The sequence below is a fragment of the Nerophis ophidion genome, linkage group LG09, assembly GCF_033978795.1.
Source record: "Nerophis ophidion isolate RoL-2023_Sa linkage group LG09, RoL_Noph_v1.0, whole genome shotgun sequence".
Taxonomy (NCBI): Eukaryota; Metazoa; Chordata; class Actinopteri; order Syngnathiformes; family Syngnathidae; genus Nerophis; species Nerophis ophidion.
Window position 1 is genome coordinate 49,054,984 of NC_084619.1, and position 12,971 is coordinate 49,067,954.

Here is a 12,971-nt window from a genome sequence, read left to right on the forward strand (position 1 = left end):
CGAAGAAGCATTTAAAACCAGATAGAATAATCACAAAGCCTCCTTTAGAAACCAGACTTTGCGGAATTCTACAGAACTCAGCAAACACATTTGGAACCTCAAAGACAATAATGTTGAATATTCAATAACATGGCAAATTCTTGCATCCAGCACACCTTACAACAGTGGTAATAAAAGATGCAACCTATGCTTAAAAGAGAAACTGTATATTATATATCATCCAGATCTGTCATCCCTCAACAAGCGCAGTGAAATCATTTCAACATGCTGCCACAGACGGAAACACCTCCTAGGTAACACATGAGCCAATCACAACACCCTACGCCTGCCTGTACCCACCCACTCTGTGCCCTTTATAAACCATTGTATGTGAATGCTTCCATTAAAATCTCCTGATGATTGAGGGAACCCCTCCTGAAATAGTTCTGTAGAGATGAAGTAGTCTTGTGATTTTTCCCACACCTACATATATATATACATATATATATATATATATATATACTGTATATGTTATACGTATGTATATATACTGTATGTGTATATATTAGGGGTGGGCAAATTAATGCGTTAATTATGAGTTAACTCATCAATCTATTAACGCCGACAATTATTTTATCGCACATTTGCGTATGTTGTTTACATGCATTATTTTGTAAACGCCTTTTCTTAACAAGATGGCGTCGCCCGGCGTCGAGGGGCTCTTGGTAAAGATGGAACATTTGGCAAAAATACCGGACAATTCTGCAAATTTCATGGCTGGCTTACAGCGTGGTTACTCCGGGATCACTTACGACTGCCAGACAATTCTGAATGTGGATAGATCGGGCCGTTTTGGACTGAATGAGGCGTGCTTGCTAGACCGGCAAGCTAGCATGGGAATACTTTGCCGGCTACATCCAGCGGCCTGTGAAGCAGCGGAGTATATGTGTTGTCTGTCTATTCATGAATAATGCAGACGAGGAGTGTTGGCTGAGTTCTTAACGTTTGCTTTCAGAGCGTGCATATCACAACATACAAGATGCTGTCATGGCGACACAACCTATACCGGGCTACCGCGCATGCTCATCACTCCTGTTGCATGCTGGGTAGGGTAGTTCTTTTATTCCCTGGCTCATAACATGACAATATAGTACCATGTATATGCGTTCAGTTTATCAAAGCACCAAGCAAACAATCGGAAAATTCCCATCATATCAATTCCTAGATATGGTCATAATTATTTTAAGTGCACTCCGCAGAATAAACACAACATTATTAATATTGCTACTACGGATAATTTGATAAAAAATTCCCTAAAACAGCCCACTACCTATAATATAGGTTTTTTAAACATAAGATCCCTGATAAAAAAAAACGTTTCTGCTGTTACCTCAGAAATTGCCTGTTCAGATGTTATGATTGTGGCTCAGAGATTTGTATGTAGATTCTATTTATTTTCCATAACAAACAGGATAACTTAAATACCCTGGCAGTGGTAGTAATAAGCTTAAATGTTTGTATTTACATTTTTTGAGTTGATTTTCATAAAATATGCTATTTAACTGCTACTGTTTAACAAGGACTGATTTAAATTGTGTTTGCACAACGAATGTTTTGGCGCTTTTGTTCATGTGGGAGAATATTCCAATAAAGGTGCATTACACACTACTTTTGAATTCATTATTGGGCTTTGCGTATACAATGCAGTTAATCGCGATTAATCAGAGAAATAGTGCGATTAACTTCGATTACAATTTTTAATCGTTGCCCAGCCCTAGTATATATATATATATACTGTATATGTTATACATATATATATATATATACTGTATGTATATATGTATATATATATATGTATGTATATATATATATATATATATATATATATATATATATATATATATATATATATATATACTGTATATGTTATACATGCACCTGGGGATAGGTTGATTGGCGACACTAAATTGGCCCTAGTGTGTGAATGTGAGTGTGAATGTTGTCTGTCTATCTGTGTTCGCCCTGCGATGAGGTGGCGACTTGTCCAGGGTGTACCCCGCCTTCCGCCCGATTGTAGCTGAGATAGGCGCCAGCGCCCCCCGCGACCCCAAAAGGGAATAAGCGGTAGAAAATGGATGGATGGATATATATATGTATATATATATATATACATATATATATATATATGTATGTGTTGAAAAATCACAAGACTACTTCATCTCTCAGGAGATTTTCTCCTGATGATTGAGGGAACCCCTCATGAAACAGTTCTGTAGAGATGAAGTAGTCTTGTGATTTTTCCCACACATACATATTGCCCTCTAACACGGTATCGAGCACTATTCTCTGGATAATCCAATTAAGACATATATATATATATATATATATATATATATATATATATATATATATATATATATATATATATATGTATATATATATGTATGTATATGTATGTATCTATATATACGTATGTATATGTATGTATATATATATATGTATGTATATATATATATATATATATATATATATATATATATATATATATATATACACTTTTTTTTTCTTCACTGACTGTTAAGATTGATGTTATAGAAATGTGTCTTCTTGTTGTGTCCTTCCCCCTGTTGTTTGTGGCGTTTTGTGGGCATTTGGGCTGTATATGTGTTATAAAAATTGAAAGTCCTAAATAAATATTAAATACAAATTTAAAAAAAGCTGTAAAAACCTTCTTCGAACCAGCTCCTAAATAGCCACAGTGGAAAAGGGATATCTTTGAGGCGACGCCACCGTGACCTTTGACCTGAGGGGCTGGAAGAGGTTTTTGTGCGGGTGCAGCATCGCTGTCAGTCATTGTGGGCTGCAGAGCGCAGTAGAAGACAGCAGAATCGCTCAGCTGCACGTCTTGGATCTTCAGAGGAGCTCGCTTGGAGGTGTCATTGATGCTGCAGCTGAACCTCTTTTCAAAGCTGCTCTCAGTATTATAGTAGCTCACTATTAACTTTGGTGCCACCTGGCCGTCCTGTTTGTACCAGAAGATGTAGTCGTTGGCTTTATATCTGCAGTCCAGCGTCACGGAGTCGCCTCTCATGGCGTGCACCTTCTCCGTCTGGCTATCGTTTCCCATCAGGGGACAAGAAAGGTGGTCAGACGTCATTTGACCTGACACGCTCACCTGACGTGACTTTACCGAGGCTCCATGCAGCCATCAGTACACACAACAGCGCACGGTTCAGGTCTGCACTCCTGGGCTCTGTGCATGCTGTCCTGCTGGCTGAGGAGGCGTGGCCAACTCTCACGGAGGGAGGTGCTTCACATACTTTGCAACCACACACACACCTGTATTATTTTTGAGGGCTCGTCTGGTTACCAAAACCCTTTCCTGTGAGTTGAAAAATTTGAATGCATATTTCACACAACCGTCTATAGTGTTTACGGGGACTCTGCAATATTATAATAATTTTCAAAGCCTGAAACCCATCCATCCATTTTTTTCCTTGTCGTGATGGGACCCAACGAGTCATGTCCTTTTCCCTGAATTTTGCCATCTTAGGGTAAGGTTTACAACAATAAAGACAATAACATTGCTGGTCAATACTCCTTTTCAACCACTTTTTTTGGTGCAGTTATTTATATCTCAGCATGTGCTGTCACAGGTGTTCTCATTGAGGTGGCTGGCATCTCTTGTAACATCTTAAAGTGGAGGATATTTTTTTGTCGGTTTAACGCAGGGGTGTCAAACTAATTTTAAATAGGGGGCCACATGGAGAAAAGTCTACTCCCAAGTGGGCCGGACTGGTAAAATCACGGCCCCTAGATGCCTTTTTACCGACCAATGTGACCCCCAAGTCCAAATAATTGTCCAGGCTTGCATTATTGTGTCTTGAAAGTGTACATTTGACTAATTAGGGACTTTAGTCAATGTGGAAACCAATTATACATATTTACATTGGGTCTTATAGGGAACTTTGCTTGAATCTAAAAATTGTTTCTATTTACAAACCCTGGGGCCACATGGAGAAAAATCCATGACACGACAACTTAAAAAAACAACAACTTCAGATTGTTTTCTTTGTTTAAAAATAGAACAAGCACATTCTGAAAGTGTACAAATAATAATTGTGTTGTTGTCCTTATTTATATTTTTGGAATAAATTATATCATAATGTTCATTAGTCAAATCATTGGTGTTTATTTTCGGTCTATCAAGATAAAAAAATTATATCAAAATCAAATTTTACTGTTCTGGAAATTGTTCCTGGCCCTCCTCAACAGCCTCCTGTGGGAAGGAGGGATGGACTGTGTAAATGATCTAGAAAGGAGGAGGAATCTACCCGCCTCCTGGCCTCCCGCCTCCCGCCTCCCACCCTTTGTGACTGTTCCATATTTGGCAGGAAGAGTCTGGTGTCCGCGTTCGGAGAGGGGGGATGGTGCTGATGGCTGTACTGGTTGGATGACACAGCTGCAACCAACAAAACAGCTACCCCCTGCTAGACCACCACAACTTAGTTTTCGGCAGGCCACGCCGCAACATCCAGCCAGACCACCACCACCTGTTCCAAGGCTGCTTCCCAGACCCGCTCTAAGGCTGGTTCCCATACCAGCACCTGCTCTTAGGCTGGTTCCCACACCAGCACCCGCTTCAAGGCTGTTTCCTGCACCAGCATCCGCTCCAAGGCTGGTCCCCGTAACAGCACCCTGACTGGTTCCCTTACCAGCACCTAGATTGGTCCTCGTACCAGCACCCAGACTGGTCCCCGTACCAGCAACCAGACTGGTTCCCATGCCAGCACCAAGACTGGTCCCCGTACCAGCGTACAGGCTGAAGCATGAGCACCATGGCCAGCTCAAGCTTCAGCACCTCGGCCTGCTGCTTCGTCTATGACTCTGACGACATCATCCTCCTTGCCTCTGCCGGGACTTTCCACTGCGCGTTCAGCGCCGGCTTCAGCACAACGGCCAGCTCATGCTTCAGCACCTCGGCCAGCTCCTCAGCCGGCTGCGTCCAATGGCGCCGCCCTCGTCTCTCGACCTTCGGCTGAACAGCCACACAGGCGTCCATCAGATGCCCGCACACGGCGCCCCATGTGGCCTAGCGCATGGACGCTTTTTGTGCCAACAGCACTGACGCCCAGGAAGTAGGCGTTGAACTTTTAGGCTGCTGTGGTTCTGGCGCCACCCACGTCCGCTTTCCCAACGGCCAAGGAGGTGGCCGTTCTATGGTCGCCCACCTCGCCTGCTGCAGCGGCATTCTGCTTGCAGCCGCCACTAGACTTGGGCCGGCGACCCACCAGCACTTCCCCCCGTTACACTCCCTTGACTCTTGATCTTGATACAGTCACACTGAGGGTGGCCGTATAAACAACTTTATCACTGTTACAAATATGCGCCACACTGTGAACCCACACCAAACAAGAATGACAAACACGTTTTGGAAGAACATCTGCACCGTAACACAACATAAACACAACAGAACCAATACCCAGAACCCCTTGAAACACCGACTCATCCGGGATGCTACAATATACACCCCCCGCTACCCCTTACCCCCCTACCACAAATATTCCACTCTGAAAAATATTTTTGGTGGAAGATTTTGCATATTTTGTGTGTTTGCCATTAAAAACATAGTTGTGTTTGACAAAAAAGGACAGATTAACAAACAAAAAAACTAAATTAAAAAAAATTAAACATTTTGAAATGAGGAATAGATCTGAAGTCAGTTCGCTACTGCTACCACTAGCGAATGTGACTACGGTGTCTAAAGTTACAAAGTTACTCTGCTCTAACTGGCGGACACGGCCCTCGAATAGAACCAACCTATCCAAGAGAACAGTGCACGAAGAACAGGAAGCCATACACACATCGTTTCTTTCACCGAGTCGAGTTCCTGCTGTCTTCGTAGCGCAGTAGCTTCGGACCGGGACCTGCTTAGCTGGCTGAAAGTGAGGCGGTGAAACAAAGCGTGGGTGCTTTGTAAGTTTAATAGGACTACTAAATGTGTTGGAGCAGGAATAAAGAAAGCTGTAAAACAATTACAAGCACACAGATAGAAAGATATCACTTAGCTTTGAACGGCGAGCGGCACCAGTGAGAGCAAGCCTACTTTTGGACGTGACCTCACCATCATTTTGAGGTTGTACGGTATACCAGAACTAATAAAGTATTGCGGTACTGATAACGCTAATAGCTAGCACTAGAGTCCAAATAAGTGTCACAGAAGCACGTGTCAAGCGCACAGCAGCTAAGGCGTAACTTAACACAGAACAGACAAGGCAGAGAAAACCAAAACGTGACAATTCCGCGTAGCAAACCATGAGCCAAGACCGAACTGAGGAAGAAAGCAGTCTTAAATACTAAAGTAAACAATTGCCATCAGGTGTGCGTCGAAAAACATAGCAGGTGGAACAAATGAGAAACCATGGCAACGAGATAAAGCAAGAAGTGCAAAACTCAGAACAGGAAGAGTTTAAAATTAATAATCAAAACACAAACAAGGACTTAAATATAGACAAAAGATGTGATCCGGGAATCGGATCACAACACTCCAAAAAAAAATAAGAATCCAAATGCAGATCAGCAAAAAGAAATCTCTATTTAATAACAAAAAAATCACTGGAGAAAATAAATCGGTCGTAACGAAAAATCAGCTCCAGGAAAACCGGGTCAGAAGTCTGTCCACCACCTGAGGAAATACAAAAAAACAGGAATTACAACAAGTTCAGGGCAAAGGTCAGAGTAAGTGACCTCGGGGCTAGATTCTACCGCAGGCAACAGACGAACTGGCGCTGGCTGGGTGGAGATCCAGGGTTTAAGTCAGGTGGTTGATTAGAAGCAGGTGGGCTCGGATGACTGGCAGCTCACCTGCAACTGATGATTGGGCAGGAGACCTGCAGATACAAGAGGGGGAGGGAGTAGGAAAACAAAAGGAAAAAAAGGCAGGAGAACCGACCTCATGACACACATACTCTACTCTCATAAATTAACCAGCTCCCTTGTTGTGCACATGTAGATACTGTACATAACATGTAGATACATAACATGTAGATACATAACATGTACATACATAGACGTGCACACAGCTGCTTGGCTTGATGCCAAATATTAGCAGAGTTAAGACCGCCCAATTAGCGTCAACTAATGCAAGGGAAATGACTAAATTTTGTAACAAATTTCTACAATTTGTGTTTTGTCTTTAACAATGTGTATTTTACCTGCTACATGGCTTATCTATGTCCCTTTATCCATTGTTTAATTTTTAGTACTTATTAATAATTGTATTTTTTTTTAAAGCACAGACCAGGAGTGGCAACTATAAATCATGAATAATTTAATATAATGTTAGTAAAACTTTCTGTTCTATTCTAACCTAATACTTGATCCTGGTAGACTATATGCACAAACCCCTTTTCCATATGAGTTGGGAAATTGTGTTGGATGTAAATATAAATGGAATACAATGATTTGCAAATAATTTTCTGTCTGTACCTGTATGTACCTTTCAGCATTAACGGTGCCTTCACAGATGTGTAAGTTACCCATGCCTTGGGCACAAATGCACCCCCAAACCATCACAGATGCTGGCTTTTGATCTTTGCGTCAATAACAGTCTGGATGGTTCGCTTCCTCTTTGGTCCGGATGACATGATGTCGAATATTTCCAAAAACAATTTGAAATGTGGACTCGTCAGACCACAGAACACTTTTCCACTTTGCATCAGTCCTTCTTAGATGATCTCGGGCCCAGAGAAGCAGGCGGCGTTTCTGGATGTTGTTGATAAACGGCTTTCGCTTTGCATAGTAGAGCTTTAACTTGCACATACAGATGTAGCGACAAACTGTATTTAGTGACAGTGGTTTTGTGGTTATTTTGCAATGATTGGGTATAAAAACAGCTTCCCAAAAAATGCTCAGTCTTTCACAAGAAAGGATGGGGCGAGGTACACCCCTTTTTCCACAACTGTGTGAGCAAATAGTCAAACAGTTACTGAACAACGTTTCTCAAAGGGCAATTGCAAGAAATTTAGGGATTTCAACATTTGCTGTCCATAATATCATCAAAAGGTTCAGAGAATCTGGAGAAATCACTTCACGTATGCCGCATGGCCGGAAACCAACATTGAATGACCGTCACCTTCGATCCCTCGGACGGCACTGTATCAAAAACCGACATCAATCTCTAAAGGATATCGCCACATGGGCTCAGGAACACTTCAGAAAACCACAGTCACTAAATACAGTTCGTTGCTACATCTGTAAGTGCAAGTTAAAGCTCTACTATGCAAAGCGAAAGCCATTTATCGACAACATCCGGTGATCCAAGTATCGTAAAGTATCGAAATACATTTTGGTACCGGTACTAAATTATTGATATAGGGATAACTTTACAACATAACTACGGTGTCAAATGCACTGGAGAAGTCAAAGAACACAACCCTCACAGTGCTTGTCCAGGTGAGCGTGGACACGGTTGAGCAGGAACACGATGGCGTCCTCCACTCCCAGTCGGGGCTGGTAGGCAAACTGGAGAGGTACCTGCTGCTTACTAGTGGAAGATTATTTAACTGGAAGCTGCAGACGAAGGTGCGGGGACTGCAGCCAAAGCAAGCCCGAAAACAGCAGGCGAAGACGGGGCGGTTGCTGCAGCCGAATCAGGTGTCGTCGTCGTCGTGGAGACAGGCGGCGGCATCGTTGTCGTGGAGACAGGCGGCGTCGTCGTCGTCGTCTTCGTGGAGACAGGCGTGGACGCCGCAGCAGACAAGACAGGCGTGGACGCCGCAGCAGACGAGTCAGGCGTGGACGCCACAGCAGACGAGTCAGGCGTGGACGCCGCAGCAGACGAGTCAGGCGTGGACGCCGCAGCAGACGAGTCAGGCGCAGAAGCCAGCAGAGGAGCCGGCACTGGTCTCAGCCGAGGAGCCGGCACTGGTGTCAGCCGAGGAGCCGGCACTGGTCTCAGCTGAAGAACAGGTGCTGGAGTGGGATCCAGCACTAAGTCCCGTGCTGGAGTGGGATCCAGCATGACGTCCTGTGCCTGAGTGGGATCCAGCATGAAGTCAGGTGCTGGAGTGGGATCAGGCTTGAAGTCAGGTGCTGGAGTGGGATCCAGACCTCGACTAGAAGTATGACATGGACTCAGACTCGAACTATGACTACAGCCAGCCGTGTTCCCAATTAGCCTGCACACCTGTGGGATGTTCCAAATAAGTGTTTGATGAGAATTCCTCAACTTTATCAGTATTTATTGCCACCTTTGCAAACTTCTTTGTCACGTGTTGCTGGCATCAAATTCTAAAGTGAATAATTATTCGAACATCAAATGTGTTGTCTTTGTAGCATGTTCAACTGAATATGGGTTGAAAATGATTTGCAAATTGTATTCTGTTTATATTTACATCTAACTCAATTTCCAAACTCATATGGAAACGGGGTTTGTAAAAACAATAAACATATATTTTTATTTAAATGAAGATATGAAATAATTCTAAATGAAATACAATGACTTGATTTATATTATTGTATATACTAGGTCATAAAATCAGTATTAGTTGAGTCGGTCCATAGGTTGCCTGTAGGGATTTTTAATGTCCAGTAGATGTCAGTATTTAGTGACACAGTGTGGACACAGTATCAATACAGTTTTGTAATGTGTCGAAACGCTTCATGACGCCTCATCAACCCATCACTAATTTCCACATTCACTCTTTCACACACACAATCACACACTGATTGCGGGAGCTGCCATGCAAGGCCCTAAACCCCGACCCATCAGGAGCGAAGGTGAAGTGTCTTGCTCAAGGACACAACGGACGTGACGAGGTTGGTAGAAGTGAAGTGAAGTGAATTATATTTATATAGCGCTTTTCTCCAGTGACTCAAAGCGCTTTTACATAGTGAAGCCCAATATCTAAGTTAGATTTGAACCAGTGTGGGTGGGACTGGGAGCAGGTGGGTAAAGTGTCTTGCCCAAGGGCACAACGGCAGTGACTAGGATGGTGGAAGCGGGGATCGAACCTGGAAGGTAAGGATTGTACCAGGAACCCCTCAGGTTGCTGGCACGGCCACTCTCCCAACCGCGCCATGCCGTCCCGACCTACAGAACCCCTACCCTTTACGTGAATTTTCTGCCAGTAAGTTGAAACCGTTGAAAAGAAAAGTGGATCCGAAAAACGGAAAGTTTATGTGTATTTTTTTGTTTTATGTTGCAGTTCCAAAACTTGTTTTAGTGCCAATACCACTTTTTTTAAACTGCCATACCCCCCGCCCCAATACCGTGACTCACCAGCAGTGTTCTCGCTGCATTAATATTGTAATGAAAAATGTCAAGTGAAATATCATATTTACAAACCCCGTTTCCATATGAGTTGGGAAATTGTCTTAGATGTAAATATAAACGGAACACAGTTATTTGAAAATCCTTTTCAACCCATATTCAGTTGAAATGCACTACAAAGACAAGATATTTGATGTTCAAACTGCAAATAATAATTGACTTAGAATTTCATAGCTGCAACACGTGCCAAAATAGTTGGAAAAGGGCATGTTCACCACTTCTTTTAACAACATTCAATAAATGTTTGGGAACTGAGAAAACTAATTGTTGAAGCTTTGAAAGTGGAATTCTTTACCATTCTTGCTTGATGTACAGCTTAAGTTGTTCAGCAGTCCGGGGTCTTGTTGTCGTATTTTACGCTTCATAATGCGCCACACATTTTCGATGGGAGACAGGTCTGGACTGCAAGCGGGCCAGGAAAAACCCCACACTCTTTTACTGCGAAGCCACGCTGTTGTAACACGTGGCTTGGCATTGTTTTGCTGAAATAAGCAGGTGCATCCATGATAACGTTGCTTGGATGACAAGATATGTTGCTCCAAAACCTGTATGGACCATTCAGCAATAATGGTGCCTTCACAGATGTGTAAGTTACCCATGCCTTGGTCACTAATACACCCCCATACCATCACAGATGCTGGGTTTTGAAATTTGCGCCTATAACAATCCGGATAGTTCTTTTCCTCTTTGTTCCGGAGGACACCACGTCCTCTGTTTCCAAATATAATTTGAAATGTGGAATCGTCAGACCGCAGAACACTTTTCCACTTTGCATCAGTCCATCTTAGATGATCTCGGGCCCAGCGAAGCCGGCGGCGTTCCTTGGTGTTGTTGATAAATGGCTTTCGCTTTGCATAGTATAGTTTTAACTTGCACTTACAGATGTAGCGACAAACTGTAGTTACTGACAGTGGTTTTATGAAGTGTCCCTGAGCCCATGTGGTGATATCCTTTACACACTGATGTCGATTTTTGATGCAGTATCGCCTGAGGGATCAAAGGTCTGTAATATCATCGCTTACGTGCAGTAATTTCTCCAGATTCTCTGAACCTTTTGATGATTTTAGGGACCATAGATGGTAAAATCCCTAAATTCTTTGCAATAGCTCGTTGAGAAATGTTGTTCCAAAACTGTTCGACAATTTGCTTACAAATTGGTGACCCTCACCCCATCCTTGTTTGTGAATTACTTAGCATTTCATGGAAGCTGTTTTTATACCCAATCATGGCACCCACATGTTTCCAATTAGCCTGCACACAGGGGTGTCTCAAATAAGTGTTTGATGAGCATTCCTCAACTTTATCAGTATTTATTGTCACCTTTCCCAACTTCTTTGTCACGTGTTGCTGGCATCAAATTCTAAAGTTATTGATTATTTGCACAAAAAAAATGTGTATCAGTTTGAACATCAAATATGTTGTCTTTGTAGCATGTTCAACTGAATATGGGTTGAAAATGATTTGAAAATCATTGTATTTTGTTTATATTTATATCTAACACAATTTCCCAACTCATATGGAAACGGGGTTTGTACAATCAGCGCAGCAAGCTTTTGGAATCTTGTAAGAAGCAAAAAAACATATGCTGTTCGCCACCCCCGTCATGTCTTGACAACAACAAAAACTGTGAAAATTTACTCTGAACCAGTGAAAAACGGATATCTGTGAGGCGATGCCACCAGTGTGACCTTTGACCTAAAGGGGCCAACAGGGGTTTTTGTGCGGGTGCAGCAGTGCTGTAAGTCACTGTGGGCCGCTGGGCGCAGTAGAAGACTGCAGAGTCGCTCAGCTGCACGTCTTGGATCTTCAGAGGAGCTCGCTTGGCGGTGTCATTGATGCTGCAGCTGAACCTCGTTTCAAAGCTGCTCTCAGTCTCGCCCTGACGGATCTTCAAGCAGCTCTGGATGGACTTTGGTGCCGCCTGCCCGTCCTGTTTGTACCAGAAGATGTAGTCGTTGCCTCCAGAGCTGAAGTAGCTGCAGTCCAGCGTCACTGAGCCGCTGTTCATGGCGTACACATTCTCTGTATGCTGGTGCAACCTCTGCCCACCACTTCCTGTCAGAGGAATACGGTGTTCAGACATCACGTGACCTGACATGCTCACCTCACCTTACCGAGGCTCCAGGCAGCCATCAGCACACACACCAAGGCACACTTCATGTCTGCACTCTTGGGCTGCGTGTACGCTGACTCCCCCACTGAGGGAGGTGCTTCACCACTAACACACACCCTTTCAATAGTTTAAATTCGTGCATCTGTCCCCCTGGTGGAGGATTTTGGAAGTGTCCATGAACAGTTCTTGAACGGAGAAGATGGCCATGTTATCACTGTGGTCTTCACAGCGCAGTAGTAGACAGCAGAGTGGCTGATGTCAGCGTTCTCCAGCAGCACGTTTACTCTCCTCTGCTCTTTCTCCACGCTCACCGAGAAGGAGCCTTCCGTCACAATTTTGCCTCCCGAGTGGGACATGAGGAAGTGCGGCGCTCGTCCCGGAAGATGTTTGTACCAGAAGAAGTAAGTGGCACTAGAGACGTCACTAATATTAGGATAGGACAACGTCACCTGACCGCCTTCCAACGCGAACACTTCACCCATCCTCGCCGTCAGCTCGCCACCGCGGACAACCCCTGAAAGACGAGACAAGCATGTTTCAAAGATC

The 12,971-nt window shown here is 43.5% G+C and overlaps 1 protein-coding gene and 1 gene segment (V, D, J or C); both read right to left on the minus strand.

Annotated features, from left to right (window-relative positions):
- Positions 1-12,971, minus strand: part of LOC133559390 (T cell receptor alpha chain MC.7.G5-like) — a 28,913-nt gene that overhangs the window by 15,739 nt on the left and 203 nt on the right. For both annotated transcript variants that reach the window (XM_061911122.1, XM_061911121.1), the window contains exon 2: positions 12,645-12,939. In XM_061911122.1, the coding sequence (XP_061767106.1) occupies positions 12,645-12,939 (295 nt within the window). The remainder of the gene's footprint in view (positions 1-12,644; positions 12,940-12,971) is intronic.
- LOC133559391 (T cell receptor alpha variable 38-1-like) lies at positions 9,411-12,635 on the minus strand. The segment is given in 2 exon segments: positions 9,411-12,367; positions 12,427-12,635. Coding segments are annotated over 2 exon segments (564 nt in total).